This window comes from Chlamydotis macqueenii, chromosome 5, assembly GCF_036417535.1.
Source record: "Chlamydotis macqueenii isolate bChlMac1 chromosome 5, bChlMac1.mat, whole genome shotgun sequence".
Classification (NCBI taxonomy): domain Eukaryota; kingdom Metazoa; phylum Chordata; class Aves; order Otidiformes; family Otididae; genus Chlamydotis; species Chlamydotis macqueenii.
The window spans coordinates 42771273-42785711 of NC_141560.1; the positions used below are offsets into that span (position 1 = coordinate 42771273).

At 44.4% G+C, this 14439-nt stretch overlaps 1 protein-coding gene across 1 annotated transcript; it reads left to right on the forward strand.

Moving 5' to 3' along the window:
• The first annotated feature begins 3365 nt into the window (after positions 1–3365).
• PPP1R14D (protein phosphatase 1 regulatory inhibitor subunit 14D) lies at positions 3366–11603 on the forward strand. The gene is made up of 4 exons (XM_086748856.1): positions 3366–3548; positions 7867–7962; positions 8173–8205; positions 11369–11603. The coding sequence occupies exons 1-4, from the start codon at positions 3366–3368 to the stop codon at positions 11435–11437; spliced, it is 381 nt and encodes a 126-aa protein (XP_086604982.1). The 3' UTR covers positions 11438–11603.
• Positions 11604–14439: the final 2836 nt, after the last annotated feature.

A 14439-nucleotide genomic window follows, 5' to 3' on the forward strand; every position in this document is an offset into this window, starting at 1 on the left:
ACCCCATTTATTCACCTACATAAATGACAAGCAGAATTGTAGAGGACTTGATCACCAGCGACTGTGGCAGAAGGTCCATTGGAGCTTATGTGTGCTCAGGTCTTGTAAAAAAACAAGTTGTCTGATTAAATTACTTAGTTGCCCAAGCATGTGTGTTCACTTCTGAAATTTTGGTCCAGATTGTATGTCCAAGTCTATAAGGAGACTATTTCAACTAGGTTGAAAATGAGACCTCCTCTCTCAGCCATACCTGGGATCTCTCAGGTCCCTCCACTGTGCATGTCCAAACAAAATGGTGAATGTCCTTCTGACCCTTTGGCCACTTGAATCTGCTGTCATGCCAGGAAAAGGATAGGATGGGGCGCAGCACTGTGAAAAAAGCCATGCAGCCACTTCTTGTTTGGTGGCAGCTGGCACTTATCAGCACTGGCAGGTGGCTGGTGCACCCATGGGAGATGCTGTCTCATTCAAAGGGGACAATATTACTTACTCTGTGTGAAGCACCTGATCCTGTGCCAGCAGGAACTTCTACCAGACCCTCACAGGGTTATCTTGCATGCAGTCTTTTTATATTCCTCTAATATTCCTCTTGCTTTAATCATAGATTAGAATAGTTTATTACTGGAGGAGGCCTACTTTATCTGTAAACATTTATTTCTATATTGCCACCTTCTCACTACAAAGAGTTCATGACTAAGCTCATATAGTCCAAAGCAGTATGATGAACGTGCTGTAATCCAGCTCATTTTGGCTTACAGCTTTCCTGAGAGGGCCTCTGACATTCCCCTCTGAATGTCTTATTCCACTGTAGGGTGACACTTACCAAGCAGCACGAGGGCATCAGGGACTGCTTATTACTTTGTTGATGGAGCACAAACAGTGAGTCTGCCTGTGGACCTTTTCAGATGCAGTATGTCCATCTGCTCATGCTCATTCTCAAGCGAGGTTGCAGGTCAATGGGAGCTCAAACTGTTTGAAGAGCCATTAGAGCAGGTTTCCATCTTCCTCACACCTATCCTGTGATCTCTGGATCCTGTGCTTCATCAATTCACCTATGCTGGCAGAGGATTAACATGGCAAACCCCATCTTCCATGTAGAGATTAACTGGCTCAACGAAGAGCACCAGAGACAGCACAGGGGACGGAGGAAGGTGACAACTTATCTGCCAGTACCTTCAGCCACTGCAAATTTTTCAGAGGTACCAGGTAACTTCTCTTGTAACTCTGGTCCTTTTTCTGAGGTCCTAATGCCAGCCTATCTGGAGTTCCTTGGGACCAAGGAAAACATAGGTTGTTTTCCCCAGTTAGAAAATATCAGTCTTTAAACAACTGAATAGAGCACTTCTGCCTGGACATGGGAACTTGACACCTGGCTGCGTGTGTCCTTTGGTCCAGAGTGCCCTTGTGGAAATCTGCCTGTGTTGGGCCGGCATATTAACCTTTGAAAAGTCAATAGTTGTAAACACATTATAAGCTATTTAATGGGTTTTTCAAGGTTTCTAACAGTTAATTTCTGAAGAGTCTGCACTCCCTGAATAAGCTCTGAGCCTCTCACAACATGGATTTTTTTCTGGGAAATTCTGGTCTAAATGAGACAGTTTTAAGAGTGAGATTAGAGGGAGGATACAGCAAAGCAGTGAGGAAAAATGGGTAACACTGTTTAAATTAAATAGCTGACAACTGTCTTCTGAATAGAAATTTTAGGCTGTCTGAAAAGCAGAGGAGATGATACCAGTTTCAGGTATACTTTATCCATCACTGATGTGGAAGCAAGTTTCAGGATCAGTATTTTGTGGAATTTTCTGACAGAAAAGGCTTTTATTTTTTGCTCCAATTCAGGATGAAAAGAAGGGCTGGAATGGCCCTGCCCATTTTTCTGTCACCTTGTGTACAGGTTGTTGCAGGCTGGCTGTACCGTCATCCCTCTGGGCAGAGTGATGTGGCTTTGGCAGGGGGACTGGGTATGACTTCCAGAGGAGACCGGCCCCCCTTCAGACCCCACACTGCCCTGCAGCAGCTATGAGCAGGAGAAGGGTTGGCCAATTTCCCTTTGGTTTATGTAGCTTTTGGTCTCCAAACTGGAAGTACCTTGGCTGCCAGGAGCAGCAGAGACTTACTTGATTTTTCTACATAGATCACCAGACTGGGGTTGTTGGATCAGCTTCATGATGGAGGGTCTCAGCTGGTTTGTCCATTCAGTAGGGCAGCTCCCTGGGCAGGTTGCTGGAAGGCTCTGGGAACAGATGAATAAAGAGGTGTGATACAGCGTCTAGAGGGGACACAGGTGTCCCAGTACCCTGGCACCCCATAAACACAGCCAGCCTGATTTCTGTTCCTCTGAACAGCGCTGCTCACACGTATCCTTCTAAAATGGCATAGGGCAATAATGCTACAGACCTTTAACCCGTCTTCCAGTAAGAAAGAGACTGTAAAGCAAGCAATGATAATGTATAGTATGATAGCAGTTTATGATGCTTCAGCAGGTGAACCTCTTTACCTGTTACCTTTTCTGTGGGATGGCGATAGTGCTATAGCCCTAGACAGGCTTTCCCCTGCAGCGTCATCACATCAAATACTGCACTTTTTTTTTTTAATAAGAGCACAGATATTTTGTTTTTCTGACACATAAGCTCCACTTTCTGACACTATCGGAACCACCTCGCTCAAATAATCTCAAATTCAAGCCACTGAGATTTCTATAGAAAATTTTGAGAAAGCTGGAATAAATGTACAGATTGTAGAACAATGTAAAATGGAACTGTTGACTCCAAGTTTGGCTTGCAGTGTCACTGACCAAGTAATCCCACCCTTGTAAAATAGTGGATCTAGCCACCTGACTCCACCCCACTTCTTATCTGTGCTGGGTCCAGCACTTTACCTGGAAAATGCCAAATACACCATTTTGATGGAAGCTGAACCCTGTAGCTGCAGGCAAAGTAGTTTACAGAGGCTTGTGGAGCTTGAACCCAGCAGGATTCAATGCATATGGATCAGCCCTCTGGAATTGCACATGCACATCAGTTATGCCTGTAGGAAAACAGACATTTAAAACCTCCTCCTTCCCCACCTCTTGGGGCTGACTTGCGTTAAATATTAACAAACTTGGTTCGTCAATTCCCTGGTTCACTTGGCTTCGTTTTAGCAACAGATGTTATTACAACAACTCCTCTGCCTGCCTCCCTGCTCCTGTCAGCACAGCCGACGCTGAAACCCAAGAATCTGCCACTGTAACTCTGCCTGCAGAGCCTGGCTGCTGCTCTGGCCGTGTGGTCTCCCCTACCTCTCCCTGGATCACCAATGCTGCCCGACTTCAGTGTCTGTGAGTAGCTGAGTCCCTGCTGTCAGAGGAGGAGGAAGCGGGGAGCATGGCCAGTGACTCCAGCACGCTGCCCCGGGTGACTTTCCAGACGCCAGAGAAACCTGATGAGGAATCATCACACAGGAAACTGGGGAAGTTAACCATAAAGTACAACCGCAAAGACCTACAGCGCTGGCTAGACCTGGAGGAATGGATCAACGCCCAGCTACAGGAGCTGTACCAGTACCGGGTGAGTAGCTGGGGCAAATCAGCCCCTCACCCATCAAGTGAGTGGGGATAGAGGCCCTGGCACAGAAGTTTGCTTGCTCTGCCCTACTGGAAAGAGCTTCTCATTTTCAGCCTTCATTAGGTGTCTCATTGCCACCTGCTACAGCACTCTCGCTGGCTGGTGGGTCTGCAGTCAGAGAAGCTTGCACCGATACAATCCAGCTAGCTTTAAACTGCCTGGTCTTGCACCTGCTGAGGGGGCAGCTATTGCTCAGCGTGAGTAGCAGAACCTGGAGAGATGTACACACCTGGGATGCTTCTCGATGCTGAGCTCCATTTGGTGAGCGGCTTTGCTGCAAGTGGTATCTAAGCTAGCTGGGTCGGAGTTATCAGTGCATCCTCGTTCCTTTTGGTCACAACAATGTGGCTATAGCTGCTGTTTGAATGACACCCTCTGGATAATGCTGTGTCTGTAGCTGCAAAGTCTGGACACACTACTGGTAGCAGAGGAAGATAGGGGAAAAAAAAAAACCATGCTCAAATGATCTGTGTAAAGATCTCATGCCTTTGTCTTCACAAATCCTCAGAGCTGTCTTCCTTGCCTGAGATTCCCTTTGCAGCAGGAAGAGTCGCTCCTAAATTCTTCCTGCCTATCTGAGAGCTGTCTTGCTAAGAAAGATCCAGGAGTGCCTAGGTCCAGTGCCTGAATGGTACCAGTCTTTCCTTGAGCTGTTGCAGGGATATGACATTTTTTTTCTTCAGGGTGGTGTGACATTTAAGTAAGTCTTAAGTAAGTACACTGACATTTTAACCTGGTAGTATTGTTTCTATTCATATTTTGTGCTTAGATGGATGGCACTTAAACTGGGAGCTTTCAGAAGGGACTGTGCTTTTCCATGTCTGAGATAGTTCCTTTGGAGTGTGGTAGAGGAAAAAGTTAAAGGACTTGCCCACATTGTACATCGTGGTCTTAAACCCATTTAAATAGCTTGACTAGGGGTTTTGCTTTTATCTGTAGGGTAATGGCTGATGCAGCAAGAGAACATAGCTCTGTTGACTCACAACCCAGTATGTCTTCAACAGAAGACATAGATGGGTTTAACAAATTGTGTAAACCAGCTTATTCATGTCCTGGATGGAGATGGACTAAACGAACCGCCAAGCCCCTTCTGCCCTGTTTTCTGTGTTTGCATCCCAGCACAGCGTGAAGCACATTTTTGAGATACAAGGTCAAAAGAGCTGATGATTGCTTAGAGTCTTCCGCTCTGAGCATCAGCAGTCTCACACTGCAATCAACAGTGGGAGTGGACATGTTGGAACAGCGCAGGAAAGGCAGTTTTTGTGCTATATGCCGTGATGGTACAGGGGAGCTTTTGCCTGCCCTGGGAAAGCTCCAGGCTGATTTTCTGGGCCCAAGAGCCATAGAACAATGTCAGCTCCATGGCTGAAGAGCCAAACTTCAGGAACTCTCTCTGAGGCTGTCTTTATTATTGTTGCTGTTGTGGTTTATTATCATTATTATCATAATCATTTTCTGTGTGACTGTTTCCTATTTGATATTTGTGGGAATGTACTGCATTCTTATGCCATGTTGGGAGAGAAAGATTGTTAATTTCTGATTTAATTTATGCCATATGCAAAGAACACGCAGTAGAAAACAAATACAGAGAAAAAGGTCCTTCCTTCTGTCACAAATGCATGGCTTCTCTGAAAATAAGTCTATTATTGCTCCTGTTCTGTTAATTAACATTTTTAGACTTCTCAATCAATTTTATAGCTTGATTAGTAAAAATTTCAAAGGATAAAAGCTCATAATATCTTAGACTTAAGATTTAATTCTCAATTTCCAGTTCTTTTATTTAGTTTATAAAATGATAGTAATAAATTCCCAGCTGTATCTTAGGCCTCTTGATAATGCATTATGAAACACTATATAGTGTACATAGGAGCAGATGTTGTCGCTAGACTTAGTCAGATAGGAAAAATTCAACTTGTCTGCAAAGCGTTAGACTGATGGTCCAGGAATTTAAGGGACCATCCCTGAGGTTGATAGATCAATTCAGAGAGCCCTTAGCATAACTGTTGAGATTTGCCAGAGATAAGCAAGGAGAATGGCTGCTGCTTTAAGTAACAGAACACCTTTCCCTCTGGGGAATTATTGCAGTTTTAAAGAGAACTGTTTGGGGTTTGGGGTTTTTTTTTTGTTTGTTTGTTTGGTTTGGTTTTTGGTTGGTTTTTTGTTTTTGGTTTTGTTTTGGGTTTTTTTGGGTTGGTTTGGGTTCTTTTGAGATCCACAAGAAGCACTTGGTACTGCCAGTAACATGACCCAAGATGAGGCTCCCTGTCTGCTAACTCTTACTTGCTCAAGTCTACAGATGTACACTTGTAAAAGTGTCAGAAAAACAAGTTGGGTTACGTTATCACTTCTGGTTTTCTGAGAATAAGGAGCTATTTACTGCCATCAGAGTAGCTTTCCAAAGTGGGTATTTTTTCCCTACTCCAAAATCCCAGCATGCACAAGTGAGAAATCCAGCCGTGCCCTTACAGGAACAGATTGCCACTGAATTGCCTTTGCTAGCACCTCTCCAGTACAACAGGTGTCCCAGCTTCCTGATGTATTTGGGCCAACCTAAGAGATTTGCTACCAGGAACTACATAACACAATGCTGTGCCAGGTCAGAGACTGTTAATAGGGTGCAACAGGGGGTTACATAGAATCTTTTCAAATAAATACCAGTCCACAGTAAATGACTTGTAATCGCCCAGGTGTTCAGCAGGTCCTACTGCTCTCCTTTGTGCATTGTGGCAAGACTATTTAGTTAGCCCTGCTAGTCTGGGCTTCTTTGGATCCATCGACTTCCATTACATTGTCTCTTTGTCAGCTTCTTCCTTTGCTCCACCTGCCCTTGGCAGTACAACGTTCCCCCGTGTCTTCCAGAAACCTGCATGGCAGAGTCAGAATAAGCAGCACTGCAGATTCAAATGCCAGCGAGGTTAGGTCAGACACCGCTTCCCGATACAGATAATCTGGATGCTATGCTATTTACTGTCATGAGGCTTTTTGCAACAACACTAAGACTCAGGAGACAATTTTGATTTTCAAGATGATTCCTGGCACGTGGAAGCCAGAACACCATCCACCCTAGGACCAGAAAGCCACAGGGAATTCCTACCCATCTCATCCTCCTGGTCTGTTTAGCTTCTCAGCCAGAGACCCAGTCAGGTTGGATCAACCCCTGTTGTCTAAACAGTCACATGAAAACTATTACTTTTAAGAAGAAATGCTGTGTGGGTCACAGTACAATATATTTAACTCTGGTTTATTACTTACTGTCAAGTCAGCTGCCTAACAAAGCTGAACAAAGTTTTGTACTTCCTCTCTGGCCTAGTATCAGAGACTGCTCAGAAAAAGTTTCTTTTTTTTTTTTCCCGTAAGTATTGCCTTTATTGTTTAATCTTTTACATACACATCCATAAATGCTACCAGGCAATCAGGTACTGTGCTGTTTACTCAGTATCCTATTTCTGCTGATTACTATGTTAAAATATCACTAGTGTGCTGTCAAAGATTCATTTTGCAAATACATGGGAAACCACAGCCTGCCTACCTTAGGGTCTTGTAGAGACATGTGGAGATAAAATGTGTCAGTGACCAAGTTTACAAATGTTTCCACCTACCACCCCAATGCATTACAAGATTATTACTCCAATCACCAAAGCTTGGGGTCTCTCTTACATTCATGGAGACTGTTACATCCCTCTCGTGTCTGTTAGAGAAAGATGGCAAAATATTGTTCAGCCTTTCAAAAGCGTAATTGTTTTTCTGTCCATTACTGCAAAAACCCTGAGTATAAATACCAACTATGTGAATGTATTTAGCCTAAAAACCTAAAATCTCCTTGTGTTAGTTGTGTCTGTCTAAGATTAAGCCTGCTGGATTTCTGTTTGGTGAATGCTTGTGCACACTCTTCATGGATGAGGGTTGTCTCAGGCTGGCATACATTGCATTGCAGTTGGCAGTTGCAGTTGGATGTTCTTGAAAGGGTCTTCCCATGATGGACCAGGATCCCTGAGCAGTGGTATCAAGGGCTGAGGTGGGAAAAGATGAAGAATGTGTACATCAGGGTGTGTGGCTGTAGCAGATACCGCAGAGGCGCTGGAATCCGTGCCCTCTTTGTAAGAACCTCCTTATTTTGAGACTATTTATATCGTGACCTCAACTTTGCAGCATAGTTTTATTGTAACTAGTTCCTTCTCAGCTGCTCAGTTCTTTAAAGAAGGCCTCTAGAGTTCTTAGAAATTTGAAGGTTTATTAACTGTGTAATTTTTTTTCCTTTTAGTTAAGGGAGGAAACAGAGGCAGCAGCTCCTGAACCACAAATTGATCTTGAAGATCTCCTGGAGGTCCCTAACGAAGAACAGAAATTAAAACTACAGGTCAGACAGAGGGACTTGGTGACTATAAGTTAGGGACTTCTTTCATAAAGAGAAGTAGTGGTGTGTGGGGTGCAGAATATGTGTATACAGTGTTGCATGATGCTTCCCTGTGTCCTGGCTGTCAAATGTAAGATTGTATACCTTTTTTTGTTGGGAGGGGAGAATAGGTCAACTCATAAAATACTAAAATAACTCCTCCTTGGTCTTTAGGAAATCCTCCATGAGTGCTCCAGCCCAACAGAGGTGAGTGAAGCACCATCAATATCTTTATGTTATACTGTGCTCTAAGTGTGTGTCTTTGTGTCTGCTTGGCTGAATAGCCAAGATATTACTGTGCATAACATGATGTTGCAGACTTGTTTAATTCTCAATGGGAGGTGTTTGCCATTTTATTCTCCTGTCTTAGGAAAATACACGTATATCTACATGGGTGAGCTGAAGGCAGAGCAGTGCAGCAAATAAGAAATTATGCATTACAACCAAATAAAGTTCATTCCATGTTTTGGACATCCTAAGATCACCAGGCTGAGCTGTTATTTGGTCCTCACTGTAGCAAAGCCATAGACATAGGTCCCATAACCATCTTGCACGCTGCTAACTAGATGCATTCTTAGCTTAAACCACTGTAGTGTTATGAGTGCCAAGAATGTAGGATAGCCCTCAGATTGGATTGGGCAGATAAGTTAGTTTTACACGTGTTTTTCCATGTGAACTTTACAAGTACTGGGTTTAAGTTAGAGAGTTAAAGAAATCCCACAAGCTGTCACAATGTCCAAAGCAGAGGAGCCCAATACTTCAAGGTGTAGTAGATGCACCACACCTCAGTTGCCTTCACTGCACTGCATACCTGTGCAAAATAGGGTTCCCACATCACTGCTTCAGTCACACGCATTGCATGTGAACATTGTGCTTGAACATCATTCATCAGTCTCCACATCTTTTTGAGCCTATGTAGCTGTACAGCGATGAACATACAGAACATGAGGTGGATGCATGACTATCACTGAAATTAAACTTGGCTGTAGCAATCGCTACAGACCATCTGTCGTAGTTCAGCCCCGGTCGGGATCAGACTACACAGTCTCTCTCTCCCTCCCCCTACCCTCCAAGAGAATAGAGAGAGATAATATAAGAAAAAATGGCTCAAGGTTTGAGATAAGGACAGGGAAAAATCCTTAAAGTTACCATTACGGGCAAAACAGACTCGACTTGGGGAAAACTATTTATTTATTACATTACTAAAAACAGCAGGATAATGAGACAGAGAACAAGATAACCTCCCCCCACCCCTCCCTCTTCCCAAGCTTAACATTATCTCTACTACCTTCCCCCTCCCAAGTGGCACAGGGGGGTCGCGATCAGTTCATCATGCGTTGTTTTACGCCACTGCTTCATGGTCGGGGGAAGAACTCCTCACATTCCTCCCCTGCTCTGTTGTGGGGTCCCACCCATACGCCACAGTCCTTCCTAAAACTGCTCTGGCGTGGGTCATCTATTCCACGGAGTGCAGTCTCTCCAGAACAGCTGTCCCAGCGGGCCCTCCACGGGCCACAGCCTCCTTCATGCATTCACCTCCCCCAGTGTGGGGTCCTTCACGGGCTCCAAGTGGATTTCTGCTCCTCCGTGGACCTCCATGGGCTGCAGGGGGACAACCTGCTCCACCATGGTCGTCACCACAGGCTGCAGGGGAATCTTGGCCAGGAGCCGCATTACTCTTCCCCCTCCTTCTTTACTGACCTTGGCATCTGCAGCCATTCCTCTCACAAGAAAAGTTCTTCAGAACAGGCTGGCAGACGCCTTTCAAAATCTCTTCACATCATCCAGCTCATCTCCTCTCCACTTCTTGCAGCCGGGCCGGGCCGAGTCGGGCCCAGTCGGCTGCCTGGTGAGAGGCCAGAGGGTGAGGCCTGCAAGGCCCATGAGGCCTGTGCCTCCCCCTCTGCACCTCTGCCCCTGCTCAGCTTCTTCACATCTTCTCTTCTCTGTTTTTTTTTTCTGTTTTCCCCTTCTTAAATATGTTATCGCAGAGGCGTTATCATGGAACATTCTGCTACCAATCGGCTCGGCCTTGGCCAGCAGCGGGTCCGCCCTAGGCCCGGCCGAGTCCCCTGAACAAAGGGGAGCCACTTCTAGCAGTTTCCTACAGAAGCTACCACCTTAGCCCCCCCTCACTAAACAAAACCACAACACTGTCTCCTAGCAGGGATTCAGCAAACAAGGCTGGCAATAGGGAAATAGTTTTCAGAGTGTCTGAATTTCAGATCTTAGGCAAGAACCCCACATTCCCAGAGAGAGGGCTGAGAGTTTACTGATTTGTGAGACATGAAAGTGTCTTGCAGACAACATGGTACTTGCTAATAGATACTGCTGCCCCATTGGCAAAAATACGTCCTTTCACTCTGGTGATCTTGAATCCAGTCCCCTTGAAAGATCACAGCAGCCTGTTTGCAGAAAGCAGACAGAGGAAACAAACTGGTTTCCGCTGAAGGGACTGACTGAAAAGGTATGTATGATCCTAGGCATTTACTTCCAGAGCATGCTGTGGCAGGCAACCTCTGATCACCCAAGTGAGGAAGCTGGGCTTCCACAGAGCACAAGTGGTAACAAGCTGCAATACTTCCACAGTGACCTTGCCTAATTACAAGGACACATAGCTATCTCTTTGGGTGAAGAAAGGCTGCACACTCCTTTATGGTAGTGTTACTTGTCATGCAGAGGTTAAAGTTTGCACTAGTCACATTGACTTCTGCTTGGAATAACCAGATGGTCCAGTTTAGTTCATAGTCCTTGGCTGTGTCAGCAAAGTAGTTGGAGTTTATCTTCATTAACTGCTCATGTATCTGTTCTGCCTGTCTTCAACCCCTGCTCCAGGTTATCATTAGTCCTACATGTGTTTTGCTCCACCTCTTCTCTGCCAGCCACTTCCTTGTAGCATTGGCACAGCTCCAAGATGGTTTGCAATCCACAACATGGAACTTTACAGGTTCAACAAGAGGGACAGCTTGCTTTGCCCTAGATTGTGAGGGCAGTAGAAGTGGGCAGGAGGTTATGGGGGCAGCAGGAAGCAGTGGAACCTAACACAGGACAACAGCATCCTGAGGTCATCTCAAGGAGGCAAAAGCAGTTACCAGGGATGAAGAGGGGCAGGCTGGCTCCTGGGGAGAAAGTAAACATGGCTGCTCCAGAGGGAGACAGGGAAAGGGAAGCAGAGTGACTTTTAAGCTCTTATCCATCAGAAGGTCTCCTTCCCTAAGCTAAGAGATAGGTTTGCTCAATACATGTCAAAATTCTGGTTTCTTCTCAAGATGAAGGTGAGTGTGGAAATAATGTAAGCACCACAGTATTCTTTGGGCTGGTGAGCACTGGAATTAACAGGACATCTTTCTTTAACCAATTCTCATTGTAGGACTTCATTACGGAACTGCTTAGTCGCTTGAAAGGTCTCCGGAGAGTCACCAATCCTCAGAAGAAATGACCATGCCCACATGGAACACCCAGCTTTGGTCACAACACAATGTGTATGTTCCCCCGAAAAAACCAGGATCAGCAACATCACTTCAGAATATGTTTAGGACTTACTGTTATTGAGAAACATCACCAAGTTTGTGAACTTTGTACCAGTGCTTTGAACTCTCCGCTCCTTCTAGATTACGCACACAGCAGGGAGCTAGATTGTACACTTTCCTCATTCTTAAAGGGCATGTTAACCTGGGGAACAGGACAAGACGTCCTTCCTTCAGTTTCTTCTAGGAATTTCCATGCTGGCTGAGGAGCACTGAATACAGTTCTCAGGAGCTCATCAAGACTTCTTTCCTTCCGTCCGCTGCAAGGAAAACAAGTCATTGGTTATCACTCATTCATCAAGATGGAAAATAGTTACTGGTAAGCTGCACCCTGTTTCAGTCTGGCTGAGACCCAGCTGTGATCTCCTACCTGTTACTGCTGTACCTGACTCTACAGGTGCACGTACTTTGTAAGTCTTATTAAGCTTCTGTTATTCATGAAGGCTGGACACAAAATACACAGTAGGTTGGAAGGAAAATGTTCAAGTGCACCTGGTCTGCTTAAGGGGAAGTTAGTGAAACAGCTGCTAAGGCTAATGGAAGACAGATTGTTTTTTCCTTTTTGTGGAATTCAGGACTTAATGAGTTAGAAGCATCTTCTAAAGGAGCAAGGTCTGGGAATGATTTTTGTCATCATTTAAAAAGATGTTGGAAAAATGCTTATTTTGTATATTAAAACAGAGAAAACCAGCTGTGCACTGCTTGCTTTTGCTCTCTTTTTAGACACTAAAGAAAATCTGAAGTGAAAAAATATCTGCTCCCAATTCCTCTGCAGGGAGCATCTTGGAGCAAGTCTTTTGCAGACAGGTAGGTCTCATAAATGAGTAGCGAAGTAGGACACATTGTCCTGTTGCAAAGACTCTTCTAGCTACAACTAACGTGTGGCTGGAAAAATACAGAGGAAACTACATCCAGCCTCTCAGCAAGTCAGTAACTTGACACATGTGGTCAGGAATTAAGACAGCAAGTGGAGGCTGATTGCTGAGCCAGCGCAGACTCTCACATTATGTCCTGCCCTTATGCTCTCGTGCCTGCCACTCAAACACAAGAGATGAGTCGCCGAATGACATCCAGAGGGGCTCCTACATACCAGTATGTTCAAGGCTAGCTTTTGAGTACATGTTTTGTCAGACAGGGACAGAAAGGGCCAACTCTGGAACAAAAGAGACATGCAAGTTAGCTAACAAAGACTCTTGGGCTGGACCAGTAATATCTTAAATACATTAGTCTTTTCATCTTCATCAGTAACAAGGTGTTGACTATTACCTTTTGCTTCCCTACTATTTTCCAGCAGAAGTGTATCAGTGAACAAGCTGTGGGCTGTGCACATCTCTGAGAGGACAAAATCCAAGCTGCGGTAACAACTGTGATGTAAGGGCTTGCTTCCCTTCACACGCTGTTCTCGTATGTGACAGCCTCCTGGAAGTTAGGAAGCCATGCAGCTCATGCCCTGTCCTAAGGCTGCTCCAAGAGGCTCTATGCCACACCCACTAGGTTGGAGAAATTATCTTTGTTTATCAGGTCCACATATATCTATGGTAGCCCTAGGAACATGCCATTTTTGGCTTAGTAAGGGACTAATCTCAACTTTTTAAGTAAAATAACCACAAAATTAAATCCAAAGCTGCACTAGCTGTAGATCTGGCATTGGTCATGGATTGATACCTGCTAAGACTCATGTCTCGCACCCCTTGAGAAAGGAGAGCAGCACACTGACAAAGAGCTATGAGCACTGTTAAAAACACAGACTAGGTTCAAACAGAAGTTCAGGTGCAAGATTTAGGTGGACAGGCCATGAGTTGAGTGTCCTAAACTAGAGCCGTAATGAGCTGCAGCACAGTAGTGCATAGGAGTTCAGACTGATTACATGCTCTACCAGGAGGCTTTGTTTTATTCTGCTGAGCTGCAACAGCACAAAGACCTGAGATGCCTCTCCTCTGGCCCAAGAGACAGATTTTTCTCCACCCTGGGCATTGTTCTGTATTTCTTCAATACGGAGTGATGCAAAGAGAATTTTTGTCTATGCTTTAAGGCAAATACTGTTAGAACCCAGGAAAAAGCACATTTATGAAACTGTGCTTGACAGAAGTTGTCTTTGTACTTACTCTGCAAGTAGCAGAAAAGGAGTGAGCTGCACAGTTGATTCTGATACATAAGGACATCACTACCACAGAAGAGCGCTTCAGCTGAGCACAGTGTGATCATGGGAGCAAAGCAAGATGTGGCTGGTGCTAGATTATTTCTCAGCTCACTGGTGCAAAGGAAAAAGCAACATAAGGCAATCAGAGCAACTTCTTTTTGTTCTGCTTTTTGTTTAGTTCTTAAAAGTAGTAACTCATACTTGCTTTTATTTACTTTTTGGCTGTTCTAAGCCTAGACCATAAGAATAGACTAAATTAATGTTTTTAAAATTTTTAAACAAACAGATTCCAGTTAACATTGCTGTTTCTCAGCACCATCACTAGCATAAGGCTGGAATGTTTGGTATGCAGGTACTGTGTAAGAATGTTTCTTTAAAGGAACTTGTCCCTCTCGATTATACCAAGATAAATCAGAATGTATGAAAGTTCACATGCTTTCCTAATTGAAGGTTTATCAGGGTGCATAAAATAACCTTTAAGGCAGTTTTCCCTTTGTTACAATCAACACTTACATCACCTTTAAAAAATATTCTGGCTGCTACATTTGGACAAATGACCATGTTACAGCACTTGAGACAATGCCCATTCTTGTGAACCACAGCAAATGCAAGTTAATGCAGTTTAATTAAGCTGAGACCTCTCTTTGTAAGCTAATCTGAGTTCAATCTTGTGTTAGCATTATTTTGAACTCTTGTTAGGGTGAAGCCTCCATTTGACAGTTCACATACAAAATGTTTTGAGAAAGAAAGAATCTTCTTGTGCTCTTATGGCAC